The sequence below is a fragment of the Gigantopelta aegis genome, chromosome 4 (assembly GCF_016097555.1).
Source record: "Gigantopelta aegis isolate Gae_Host chromosome 4, Gae_host_genome, whole genome shotgun sequence".
NCBI lineage: Eukaryota > Metazoa > Mollusca > Gastropoda > Neomphalida > Peltospiridae > Gigantopelta > Gigantopelta aegis.
In genome coordinates this window covers 93177258-93190438 of record NC_054702.1, presented here as the reverse complement: position 1 = coordinate 93190438, position 13181 = coordinate 93177258, and the positions used below count along the sequence as shown (strand labels likewise).

The following is a 13181-nucleotide window of genomic DNA, read 5'->3' as shown; positions in this document are numbered from 1 at the left end:
CGCCAGTTAATGTGGAGTAGATTCAAGACAAATTTTGATTTGAGACATTAATGTTATTATGGACGTTGGCAGTCAGGATTTTATATTGGTGGAGTCGGGAGATGGCACGCATACTGTCTACAACTCTTTTTAATTCTGGGGTTAATTTTCGGGGAGCGATGTAGTTCACTGGTAAATCGCATGTCCGATGACAGTCTGTCGAGCATGTTACTGAGGATATGGCAGATGGATATCTTTGCCTACATTTTATCGATTCCGATATGCTGTCAGCACCAAAGTGAACAAATCCTCAGACATTGTCAACTACATGATGATCACTTGAGGATTAAATTTCTGTCCTCTTTTGAGGAGATAAAATAGTTATATCCCTGCAAACATTGCTTTGAAATAACAATGCACCAACAGAAATTGCTACTTCATTATAAAGATGAACTTCAAAGCAATTATCCTGAGTTTGCTATAGTTATTAAATTATCGCCTACTGTAATAACATATTATGTTGCTGGGTGGTTTTTTTTGCGTAACATACTCTGGGGCGTAGCCAGAGAGGAAAAAACGCTGAGGAAAACCCAGACCTGTAAAACAAATATCAGTGTCATGGGGAAAAATAAAATAAATCTGGGGAAATTCCAGACAAGGCAAGTTTGGGAATACTTACAAATATTAAAATGATCAGAAATGCATTGAATATACAGACATTGATTTCTAAACAAGAAAATACATTTAATATATTATTTTAGTTAGTCACAAACATCTTACAATGCAGCACTCAGGATAGTCCATTTAAAAGATGATAAATTTAATCAAAAACAAACAAACAAATTGATACAAATCAAAGGCATTTTATTTTGCACACATATCTACTAAGCTTATTAGCAGTGTACAGTTTTACCCACATAATTATGTAAAAGTCTCTCCATGAACAGCAAGCAGTTGATTTCTCTTGTCTCATAAGTCATCATTTTACTTTAGCAGGCTGTGTGTACACAGGAAGGGTTTTGGGGGTCGAAAGCCCTTTCTGCTCAAGCAAATTTATTTTTTCTAATATATTTTTCAGGAGAGCATGAATCGACTCCTCTATAAACATAACTCCCTCTACTAAAATTCCTGTACACATGCCTGTTGTGATGCTTATTTTTTAAATATCTGAAACTTCTCTTTGTTTTAAATTTTTTACATGGAATTATTATCAAGAGAGCAAAGGACAACTGCTGCCATTTCCAAATGGAGAGGCCTGAGGTACCTAACAATCATGTAGAAAGTATGTACAATATAATTTAAATATAATTGGAAAAATGTAAACTATATATTTAAAAAGCAAATACTGACTCTGGTGTGACTTAATATAGTCAAACTGTACCAAACCTTTTAAGTTATTATATACCATATTAGATTTGCTGTATAGTTCACATAAAATGTATCATATTCACATTTGAGTATACAAAGAGTTTTCAAATAAACAAATTTAAATATACATGTATATAATCATTGTTGAGAAATATCTGATTTTGGAGAAGTAAAAAATCTTAGACTTGAAACATAAGGAAGATCGGTTTATTCTTGATTAGATAAATGTAACAACCTTAAAGCATGTTGAATATTGGTTATGGAACTAAAACATATTCACTCCATATATCCATACCATGTAAAACAGAATGACACCTCAATGCATATTGGATTTAATACCAAGATACTGGCATCTTCAATGTCCAGAAAAAAGACATCAACAAATCAGATGTTGCATACCTAATTATTTTCCAAAATTCTGTGTTTAAACAATTTTAACCATATTATTAGGGCTTAGAATCTCTACCCAGTAACCATCAGGATCTTGAATGAATGCCAGACCTTTCATCTTTCCTGTAAGCAAACAAAACGTTCTTGGATGTTAAACCTTTACAATGTTATATATGACAGATAGGGATAAACAGATGTTTCAAAGACTACTTTATAAAAAAGTATTGAAAATCATGCATCAAAAATACTTTTTGTCTAAAAGGAAAAACAACCCTAGAATAGTGATGTAATTCATGAGGTTTTCCCCCCGAATGCAACTATGTAACGACAAACTGAAAATGCTCATGAATGGCATCACATAATGAGTAACATTGTCACTCTTGTTTTCGAATGAAGTTTGGAACTTTTAGCATGTGTATTTTGTAAGACGATTTGCGATGCTTATTTGAAAGCAAAAGTAGGTATAACACGTTTTTACTCATTAATGGAAACACAAAGTATGCAGTAAAATAGATTTAAACAACATGGCTCATAGTTATTATTATAAAGTCAACCTTTCAGTTTTACGTTGCTACACAATATATCTAATTTAATTTACCTCCATCTGGTGTCTTGATGAATGGGACACCCAATTTTTCAAACCTTTCACAAGCTTCGTACACGTCAGGCACAGAAATTCCAATGTGACCTGAAAGCAATAACAACAATTGAAAACACATAAGCATATTGTCATGTCTACATTATATGACTGACAAGGAGTGGAATTATAATTAAACATATTGATGACCGTTTCCAACTTATTTTCTCCCTGTCTCATAATTACAAAAAAACTAAAATAATAAAGGCCAACACCATCACCAATACTGCCCATCCATAGCTTAATTTATGTTGCTATTAAACCCCGCACCACCCTACAACAACTACTCATACTGCAAAAAAAAGGAGAACATACATAATCAAGGAGGTGGAACAAATAAGCATATACATGGTGAAAACTACCAGTGCACTACTTTCAGTGTTAACCATGTCACTGGAATTAACTAGGCCTAATTAATAACTCAGTGTTGACATCATTTTGCCAAGACACACCAACTATATTCAATGAATTTTTTTTATAAATTCTCACCAAAACCTCTTGGATCAGAGTTTCCATTGTGATATTTTGAATCGTCAGTTTCAGTCCCCCAGTTGCTAAAATGATAATGATATAAAAAATACTGTAAGTTTGAGCATTTGTATTTACCTTACTTTTTCCAGAGAACTGTTTAAATTGTGACTTTCTTTGTTTGGTGATTATAACATTTTATCCGGTTGCAAAATGATCAAGGTCAACTTTTAACAAGTATATAATATCAGAGTAAAATATAAAAATAGTTATAAAATAGTTCTTGGTACCCCTTATGAAACACTTTCTTTAAAAGGAAAGTAAAAGTTTCAGTTTGTAACAAAACATTACAATCATATCAACAACTTAAAAAAAAGAAAAAGAAAAGTTGATCACGTGATTAACATAGACTGGGATATCTGTCAACCTTGTATGTGCAGCATGCAAACACATTGTCAGCATAAAGTAGAAAACCAGTGAACTATTGGCAAATCCTGAATATATACAAAAATTTCCGAATGTATTACTTGTGATGTTACGACTATGAGGTACTTTTGTTTCCCTTTTTCCATGGAAAATACTTAGTACTTTTTTTTCAAATCTGATTTGTTACAAATTATAAAATGTCATTAATACATGAATTAAAAAGCAGAGGAAAATAATTTGCAAACATATTTCTGCTTATCACATAACAGCATACACCAATGAATTTAAATACTGTTTTGAGTTTCATAAATAGGAAGATTTTCACTCTCCAGCATTGCACTTTAGTAAAACAAATTAATCAAATTATTAGAATTTACTTTCTGATGTAATACTCAACAGACAATTACAGATACTAGTCCCGAGACATATATAAATTGCACAAATGTTTCTCTGATACACTTCATGCTTTCCAAAGTTCTTTAATATTTGTACCAATAGGTAACCCGTTTACACACACTTACATAGATACGCACACACACATTCATGCATACAGCAGGGGTTCAAAAATCCCATCGCCCGACGCCCGTGGCAAGTGGAATTTCCGTGCCGGGCAAGTAATTATGTTAATTGCATATGCCCGATGACAAGTGACTATAAAATTAATACCTAAAACTTTTTTTTTTTTTTTTTTTTTTTTTACAAATCTCGGTAAAACCTTTGGAAAGAGTTCCGATCATTTGAGCATTTACATAGCTCTCAGGAGAACTAACTCTAAATGCTGGAAAGATCGGAACTCTTGCCAATGCGTTAACACCAAAACGGAAAACAATGTGTTGAAAAGTTCAATAACAACTTTAGAGTTATTCCTCTTTTACTATTGACTAAGATCGGTAATTTCCGCCACTGAATGTTTGACTGAATTCAGTTCGATGATCTTCAAACTTGGAAATAGCGTCCAATACGCTTTACAGCTTATGTATAGGGGAATGTCCGAGTAACTCTCCATTCCTGAAAAATAATGGAGACGAGTCCCATTATTTTTAAGGAATTGAGAGTTACGAGGATATTCTCCTACTTAAAATACACCACTGAGTAATAATTTTATGTGAATATATGTTAGTATGGAAATTAACACTAATAATTTTAGTGGGTTAATTAAGTAGGGTTTCATCTCTCCATTACTGAAAAATAATGGAACGTTGAGACAATACTGTGACTTCGCAGGTGTATTTTAAATAAAAATAAAATATACATGCGTTGTGAATGCAATCAAAATGTTTAATCCTTACAAAAATTGTCATATTCAAATTATATTAGACGTTAACGTGGTGGACTCTGAAATCTACTCTGCAAATGACCGGGGCGGAAAGCACGTTTATAATTTCTAAGTTCACTTGAACAAAGCATAAATATTATGAACTGTATTCTTATAAACGTTGCAAGATATTTTAGTTTAGATATCATAAACCTTGTAGCAAAAACATACTTAATGTTTTTCAGTACTTTGCAAATGTAAGTCTACGTCCATGTAAAATGAATGAGTAAGGTGAAGTTAGATTTCATTAGCCCTACGTCAAAATCGTGACCAGTTAGATTTCATTAGCCCTACATCATAATCATGATGGTGCGACGCTCTCTAAGCATACATGAATATATTAATTTGTTCTGCTTTATTAATAGTTTTTAACAAATAAATTATGCTCAATAAATTAAAAATACAAGGCTGCAATCGATGTACACCCCATCCCCTTCAGTTGTTTACCAAACATGCAGTTTTTAAAAACATAAACAGAGCTCATGTTTACTTTGAGCCCAGCCACGGCTGTTTGCAAGACATTTCTCAGCTATAAACAGGGTAAAAACATCCCAGAGAAGTGTTTTGGGGCAGACAATGTTAAATAATATACTCACAAGAATGACACATGGGCCAAAATCCATAAAAATTTTTCAACCAATGCCAGCCATAAAAAAAATGGATCACAAGTGGAAAGGGTTCTCGCCAACTCCACGGCTACTAATACATACATCGACACAATAATTATGTTGAGATGAACAAGTGGACACTACCAAACAAATAAAGTTTAAATCAACAAATGGACACTATTTAAAAAAATAAAGTTTAAATCAACAAATAGAGAAGACAATGGATACTACTGGACAGACATATACATTTAGTACTTCCTGAGTAAGTGTTGTAACCTATTGGCAAAATTCTTTATTTGTGCAATCAAACCAATTACTTTCAATATTATTACATTATTAAGCACTGTATTAAATTAAATAGGAGTAACACAATTGGTTACCTTAAGAAGTATGGGCAAGTGGAAAAATATATGGGGCAAGTGAATATCTGATTGGCACTTGCCCTGTGACAAGTAATTTTTTTGAAATTTTTTGAATCCATGATACACTATATCGGTATACAAACATGGCTCCTAATTTTGTTATTTGGTGCCTAAAACAATAGAAGTAGGTGCCATCTGGCTCCTGCACAGACAAGTTAAGGTAGATGACTGGTTTAAATACAATGTATTAAAACTTGTATATGTACAATTTGAGGATTTCAACATGATTTAAATAGTATCACAAGGGTACATTGTATGAACATTTTCTCAAGTCTTAATCATATCTATTTTTAAAAACCTTCAAAACAACTGAGAATTGTCAACTAAAACTTTCTGAAGATTACATGTCAGAATTATCATATAAACGATGAGTAATTAATGCATGTGCTCTATTTGTATCGTTAAAACAAACTTTAACTTTCAAATTTTGTTATCTAGTTCTGCATACAAAATTAAGTATTTTAAAATATAAAATAGTTCCTTTTAACACTCACTGTGTCAGCTCCAGAGTAGCTTTCTGCATAAAGCAGTAAATAGTTTTCTCATTTTCATCCGTTGGAATATTTTCCGGCTGGTCATAGCCTATGAAATAAACTGTGAACTTCATAGATGGCATATCAATCCGTTTCAGCAATCTATAATATACAGGACAATAATAAGCAAACAAAATTGTTGCCCTGAGAAGCTGCCCAGGTACTCCTACCCAATAAATGCAAGACACAGTTTACATGCAGTCTCACATATAATTTCTTTCGGATTTTCTTCTTTTTGGGGGGTTAATAATTAGGTAAAAAGAGTACATACATACATGTAGCATTTTATTTTAACATGTAAGGGTAAATTTAGTTTACGACCAACCCCCCCCCCCCCCCCCCCCCCACCAAAGTGCTTTTAGTATGTTCCCTGTAATACATATTTTTAGGCCATAGTTTGCTGGTTCATGTGTATTTTTAGCACACTTGTATTATAGCATTACAGCATAATACCAGTATCTAAATTATCTCAGAATAAGAGTAACTTTGAATGCTTATTGTAAACCCAACTGTATATGACAACCCCTGCAATTAAGAAAATGTCCATGGCAAAATAAACCAACCACTGAAAAAAACCCTGAATATAATCCAAAGCCAAAAAGTGCCGTGGAGAACAAACTATTTCCCAGCAATCTGCACAGCATTGCTGATTGCTGTGGGCAACTGCAGGGGTTGTATGGTTGCTAATACAAATCACTTACACACGGTGTAGTTAGTAACAAGCATTCTGAGAGTACACTTAATGCAATACAGGACCCGTACCAGGCCCAACAAATTTTCTTATCTTCTACATTCAAGGGCCATAACTGTCAAAAATGGATAAATCGTCATGAAAGTCAAACTTGATCAGATTCTATAACTGTACATGATAAAGCTATGAACAAAATTTCAGCTCAATATCTCAAGGCATTGTGAAAAAACATCTTTGAAAAAAATGTTTGTATAGATCTCCTAAGTTCAAGGGCCACAACTCTGTCAAAATGGGTAAATTGCATTGAAAGCCAACGTGATCTGGAACAGTATATGATAAATGTATACACAAACTTTAAGCTGAATATCTCAAGGCATTGTGAAAAACCCATCCTGAAAACTATATGTAGGACAGATGGACGGACAGACAGACAGAAAGATGGAGATGAAGCCAATAGTCCCCTCTGGTTGGACTAATAACGAATGACAGTAGCCACTGTGTTACATTATATGACTACTCGAGTCTTCAAATAGCTAAATAGGATATTAATAATATTTTACTACTAGTAAGCAAAAGAAATTAAAAAACCCACCAAGAGCAAGAAAGAAACAAAAACATTCCATACACATACCTCATGCCCAAGACACCTGTATAGAATTCTAGCGATTTCTTTGGGTCTTTAACTCTGATCATTGTTTGCTGAAATATGAAGTCCTGAAACAAACATTAAAAGCAATTAGAAACAATCTGATGACAACCAAGTACAGCATATCCTGTTTTATTATTATTATTATTATTATTATTTATATTATTATTTTTTGTTATCCCACTGCCCCCTTTCCTTTCTCTTTGTTTGAAATCCTTCTCATTTGTTTCTGATCTGGCAACTCCTCGATCCTATCTTTCAACTTCTTTCGCTGTCTACCTAACTCCACATCCCAGTCCTTGTCTCTCCAACTTCAACAGGTGCTCGTCTCTTGTGACTAATTGTGCCACACACTTGCCAATTCTGCATGAGCCTTTAGCTGTGGGCTTAGCCTGACCACTTCTGGAAGTGTTCAGTAATTACTACTGGCATTGTTAAGAGGCACTTGCAACCATGTTGTGGCCACGAGTCATATGAGACAACCCCTGGAAGACAAAATGTCATAGTGGGCTATGATAGTGGATCATGTGATGCTACATCAATATACTATATAGGTCAGCGAGCTTGGAATACTGCTAGCAAAGTTTGCCGAAGCTTAGTTGAATGTGGGTGCTGTCCGGGTTTTTTATGTAGTGTGTGTGTATTAGTTATTAATATGTGAATATTTTTAATCAAGGAAAAAGTATTTTTAATCACTGTAAAAGTATTTTACATCAAACATAAGATTATTAATTGCTGTATTGGAGCGGGAATCTTTGGACTACTGTCTGATGGGCAGTGATTGCCAAAAAATGACCGGTTGGTCTCCGACTGTTCAAATGTCCATCTATAGTCTGTCCCACAGCAAACACTTTTTTCATATTATGGAATTTACTACAAGTTATTTATTTCTGAGACGACCAATTTGTAAATTGCACACAAAAATGTCCTCTTTTTTTCTTTTTTTTCATATTTACGAAATACTTTTAATTTTCTTCATACTCAAACCAAACTGCAGTTATTTACACACAAAAAACCCAACATTTTTATAGAATGATGGGACGGACTATAGCTCTCTTAACGTCAGGATCAGTACTCAGGCTAAGAACAAGCTTTGTTCTTAGCCACAGTGCTGAATCTGTCAGTGTTAAAACTATTACAAGTTCATAATACAAGGTAGCCCGAGTACTCTGACTGTAAGAGAGCTAGACGGACATTTGGACATAAATACGCTCTCATTACAGTCAGAGACCAAGCTATGTATGTTTTTGGCAATTCCCGACAACCAAAAAGTTGGCAAAGATTTCCGCTCTAATATCACAACAATCCTATGTTTGACGTTAAATACTTTTACATCGATCATTTTCGAGTTAATTAATAAAAAAAAATCCACATATTAATCACTAATACACATAGTACAGAAAGAAATCCGACAGCACCCGCATTCAGCTACGCTTCGTGACACTCCGTCGCAAGAATTACAAAGCTTGGTGACCTATTTCGTGACGTAGATCACATGATCGCCCACTGGGCAATTCCGCCTAATAGACGGAATGGCTGAGTGGGCGATCATGTGACGCAACATCACGATATAGGTCGGCGAACTTAGAATTCTGCTGTCCGGAGTTTGCCAAAGCTTAGCTAAATGTGGGTGCTGTCGGGTTTCTTTCTGTAGTGTGTGTAGCCTATTAGTGATTAATATGTGGATTGTTTTTTTTAATCAATTAACTCGAAAATGATCGATGTAAAGGTATTTGACGTCAAACATAGGATTGTTGTGATATTAGAGCGGAAATCTTTGCCAACTTTTTGGTTGTCAGGAATTGCCAAAAAAATATATAGCTTGGTCTCTGACTGTAACGCGAGCGTATTTATGTCCAAATGTCCGTCTAGCTCTCTTACAGTCAGAGTACTCGTAACTCGGGCTAAATTATAAATATACAACTATTACAAGGGTGCAAAAAGTGACTGTCGTCGACCTTTGAATGGTTTATGTGCTTAGTTTTGAATAACAATTTGACAAGAGTTATTGATAAATAGCAAAAACAAATGAGTTTTCGGTTACTACTTTTGTAGATGTGTCCGGTTCTTTGCATGCATCTTGGACATCTTTTTCTGAAAGTGCCATTACGTTCTAAAACAGTGAAAGGTCTACACCGATCACCGAATCGTCTTGACAAAAGTAGTCTATTTACACTTTGCAACATGTCGTGCAAGTAGTCGAGTAAAACAAATGTAATGCAAATAACAAAGTTGGGAAATTTGATAATATAAGGGTTACTCATAATATATTATATATGACACAATTCTAAATTAATTTGATAACTAGTAATTTACGACATTCGAATACCGATCATTTAATACAAACAACTACAAACAACCGTCATCAACGAAACGAAACGGCTTATAATACTTTACGCAACGGAATTTAAATTGAAGATAATTTTATTTTATTTTTGTTTTACGATATAATACATATATAGTATAAAATAAATGATGTTTTAATTTATATTTCTGCTTTGGTTGGGTGGAGAAACTTATTTTTATATACCTAATGCAAGGCTATAAAAAAATAATCACTTTATCAATGGCATAATAATTTAATAGAAATAAATACTCGTTAGTTGATTACTGACTTGATTACGAACTTGCTTGCGCCTTATGTATTATTTCTTGCGTACACAAACAAATGCGTTATAAAAATGCCCAAAATATTATGAAATTAGTCCATTGTGGTCTGTTATGTGCTGAATCGCGACCTATTTTTAACACATAAAAAATGGCGGTTATTTTGGATGAGAATCCTGATTCAACGTAACACTTAAAAGTCAGTTACATACTTGATCTGTGTACTTAGACTAATTGCAGCTGCTGATTATTTAAACAACAACAAAAGATTCGTAACAACTGTCAAGTGTTGGTGTTTGCAATATATTTACAATAACATGGGGCCATGGGCCTAAACAGTAAAATGAACTTGGCGCTCCTTCATCATTCATGTTAACATTAATTTATGATTTAAGGCCAGCATTAATTAATTATTTGTTTCAGGTGCATACAAATTGAATAGGAATATTTGTTTTTCCTCAGAATCCACAATCTATGTGCCATAAGGCTAAGCATCAGTGCAACAAATATTTCACTAGTGACTAGCCAGCTGGACCAGAGGCAGAACCAGCCAAAATTTACTACTACTAGCCCACCAAATCTGGTAACATTTCTTTCATGAATACAGATTACAAAAGTCAAGTGACATCTCACACGTCTTTAACAGAACGATCTAGGCATAACAGCAATATAGTTTCAACGTAAACAAGCCATTTTTAGTATTACGTAGTAAGTATTGACATTTTACTGGCTCTGTTTCCGGAATGTCGCTCTTGCACAGTTCGGAACTCCAAGGTTGTCTATTGTCAATGTGGTACCGTCAAATCAGCTTAATTGCATAGCCCCGGTGCGTGTTAAATTTATGCCAATAACCGGTATAACCGATTATCCGATAGAGCCCCACTTCCGGATTATAGCCAACGGTAAACTTTACAAATGCCTTGTGGACAGTCTATCTTACTCTTAACTGCAGAAAATTGTCTGAATGCCGATACATGTATTTTAAAATAATAATAAATAAAATAATATTCACGTTGCAGTTTGTTGCACATGGCTTTTCCACCTATTGTTCTGAGGGGTGTTGAGTAGTGAAACCGTGTTACTTGGCAAAGTGCAATTTCCATGTGCTGGTGAAATATACATAGCTTAAATTAGCAACTGTTAATTGTCAACCGATTTCAGCCATAGTGTACTTATGTTACAGTATATTTTATTAGAGATGCTAATGTGCATTGAACAAAATATAACAAGTGTAGTGTTTATTTTGCTTATTTCATTAATTAATTAGAAAATTTAAAATATTTAATAATGAATAAAATTATTAACACGATGTAAGCCAGACATGTGCCCGGTCCTCCCCCCAAATGTATGTGGGGTTTTTCCTATTCTATATAGATTAAAATCTAGCTTCCCCCCCCCCCCCCCCCCCAACTAGACGGTGCCTTCCCCACTCCAGATGTCATGCCTGTAAGCATCTTATTCTAGAAACAAAGACCCAATATGAATGTTGTAAAAATTATTTATAATGAGTTAAAAATATTTTTATCTGCAAGTCTGCTGTAAGTTCACAAAGGATCAAAACTCTTGAAAGAAAAATACAAACGATTCAACTCAAATGTAATAACATGAAATCAAAGTCCCCCCTCAATGCAGTATAACAGATTAAAACATTGTAACACTTGTCAATTTCACTCTGGCTGGCAGTTGCTTTGATGTAGCCTTCCCAAGTGACAAAAATGATGTTTATTTCTTTCATGGAGCAAGTCACCTGCTATCACATATACTGACTGTAAACTTGAGTGGCTGTAACAATGAATTAATTAACAACTAGCCAGCTCACCAAATGCGAGTAAAAATTCTGATGGACGAGTTAAAAAATGTAACTACCAGTCCGACGGGCAATCTATCTTTTTCTGACTGATTGTATTATAATTTTATTTATTTATTTAATTTTATTTATTGCATTGTATTCACGATTCCACATCAGCCATGCAAGAATTTCAAACGTTTCAGAATGATGTCGAAATACACAACAATACATGCACCGCATTGCCAATAGACGACTTAGGAATTCGAACTGCGCATCCGACGCCATATAACCGTAAATAAAATGTGTTGAGTGCGTCGTTAAATAAAATATTTCCTTCGAAATGCGCAAGCGCGATATTCCAGAAACGGGTTATTAGTGAAAATGGAACTAATTTGGACAAAACGGAACCTAGTATTGGCTGAAACGGCACCACAATCTATGGCTAAAACAGAGTATGTCTAAAACAATATCATTACAAATTGTGAACGATGATATATTCAATAAAACAACAGCTATATTATTAATTTTATTACTTTGTTTTATTTTTATGTCTATATAGGGGAGATAGAAGTATTAGCGCTAGCTAGAAGTCGGTGAAATGCACTCAATTTCACCAATACATTGAAATGCCGTTACAGCTAAAAATATATATGAAAAAAGGTATAATTTTTGCCAATATATTGAGGTGCTGTTATAGCCAAATCGGTTTCATTTTTGCCACCAAAAATAGTTCGTTTTGATAGTGATTCCGATTTTGCCTAATTTAAAAAACCCAGATCTTGTCAAAGGTCAGTAGTTCCTAAAAATTATTCATTTGAGTTGAAAGTATGTTGCCAGAGTGTTATGAATAAATTCTCCTATTAATTTAAATACTTGAGGGATGTCACTTGAACTAATTGGGAGGCCTACATTTAACGAATTATTTAAGAAATTAAAATAATAATATGAGGGATCTAATTCAGTGGGTAGTGCACACCTAATATGCTTGGGTCATAGTTCTAATTAACCACCGCAGAACCAGTGGGGTTTTCTATTCCCAACTATCCTAATCATGTTCGTTAATAATAATAAAATTCAAAACAAGTTGATTCCAGCACATGTTTAGCTGCATGTTCATCAAACCATCTAACACTGAAAAGGTATCTATAATTGTGTGCATCAAAATTAGTCCGGAGGAATGTAGAAAGTGTGGTTCATTCTACGTTCGGATCTTGTTACATACTCTATATATAGCCTGTATTCAGAATTTGTGGCATCATGTTTCAACCGTTTCTCAACCGAAATAGAGCAACAAATGGACAC

At 34.1% G+C, this 13181-nt stretch overlaps 2 protein-coding genes across 2 annotated transcripts in view; one reads left to right on the top strand and one right to left on the bottom strand.

The window, feature by feature from the left end:
* Window positions 1-826: 826 nt before the first annotated feature.
* Window positions 827-9644, bottom strand: LOC121371444 (lactoylglutathione lyase-like). Its single transcript, XM_041497334.1, has 6 exons — window positions 9531-9644; window positions 7469-7551; window positions 6108-6248; window positions 2864-2928; window positions 2336-2425; window positions 827-1860 (listed from the first exon to the last, which is right to left on the bottom strand). The coding sequence occupies exons 1-6, from the start codon at window positions 9588-9590 to the stop codon at window positions 1772-1774; spliced, it is 528 nt and encodes a 175-aa protein (XP_041353268.1). The 5' UTR covers window positions 9591-9644; the 3' UTR covers window positions 827-1771.
* A 591-nt stretch (window positions 9645-10235) lies between these two features.
* LOC121371443 (mis18-binding protein 1-like) overlaps window positions 10236-13181 on the top strand; it is a 33575-nt gene continuing 30629 nt past the window's right edge. The window contains exon 1 of the mRNA XM_041497333.1: window positions 10236-10289. The gene's annotated coding sequence lies outside the window, so the exon portion shown is untranslated. The remainder of the gene's footprint in view (window positions 10290-13181) is intronic.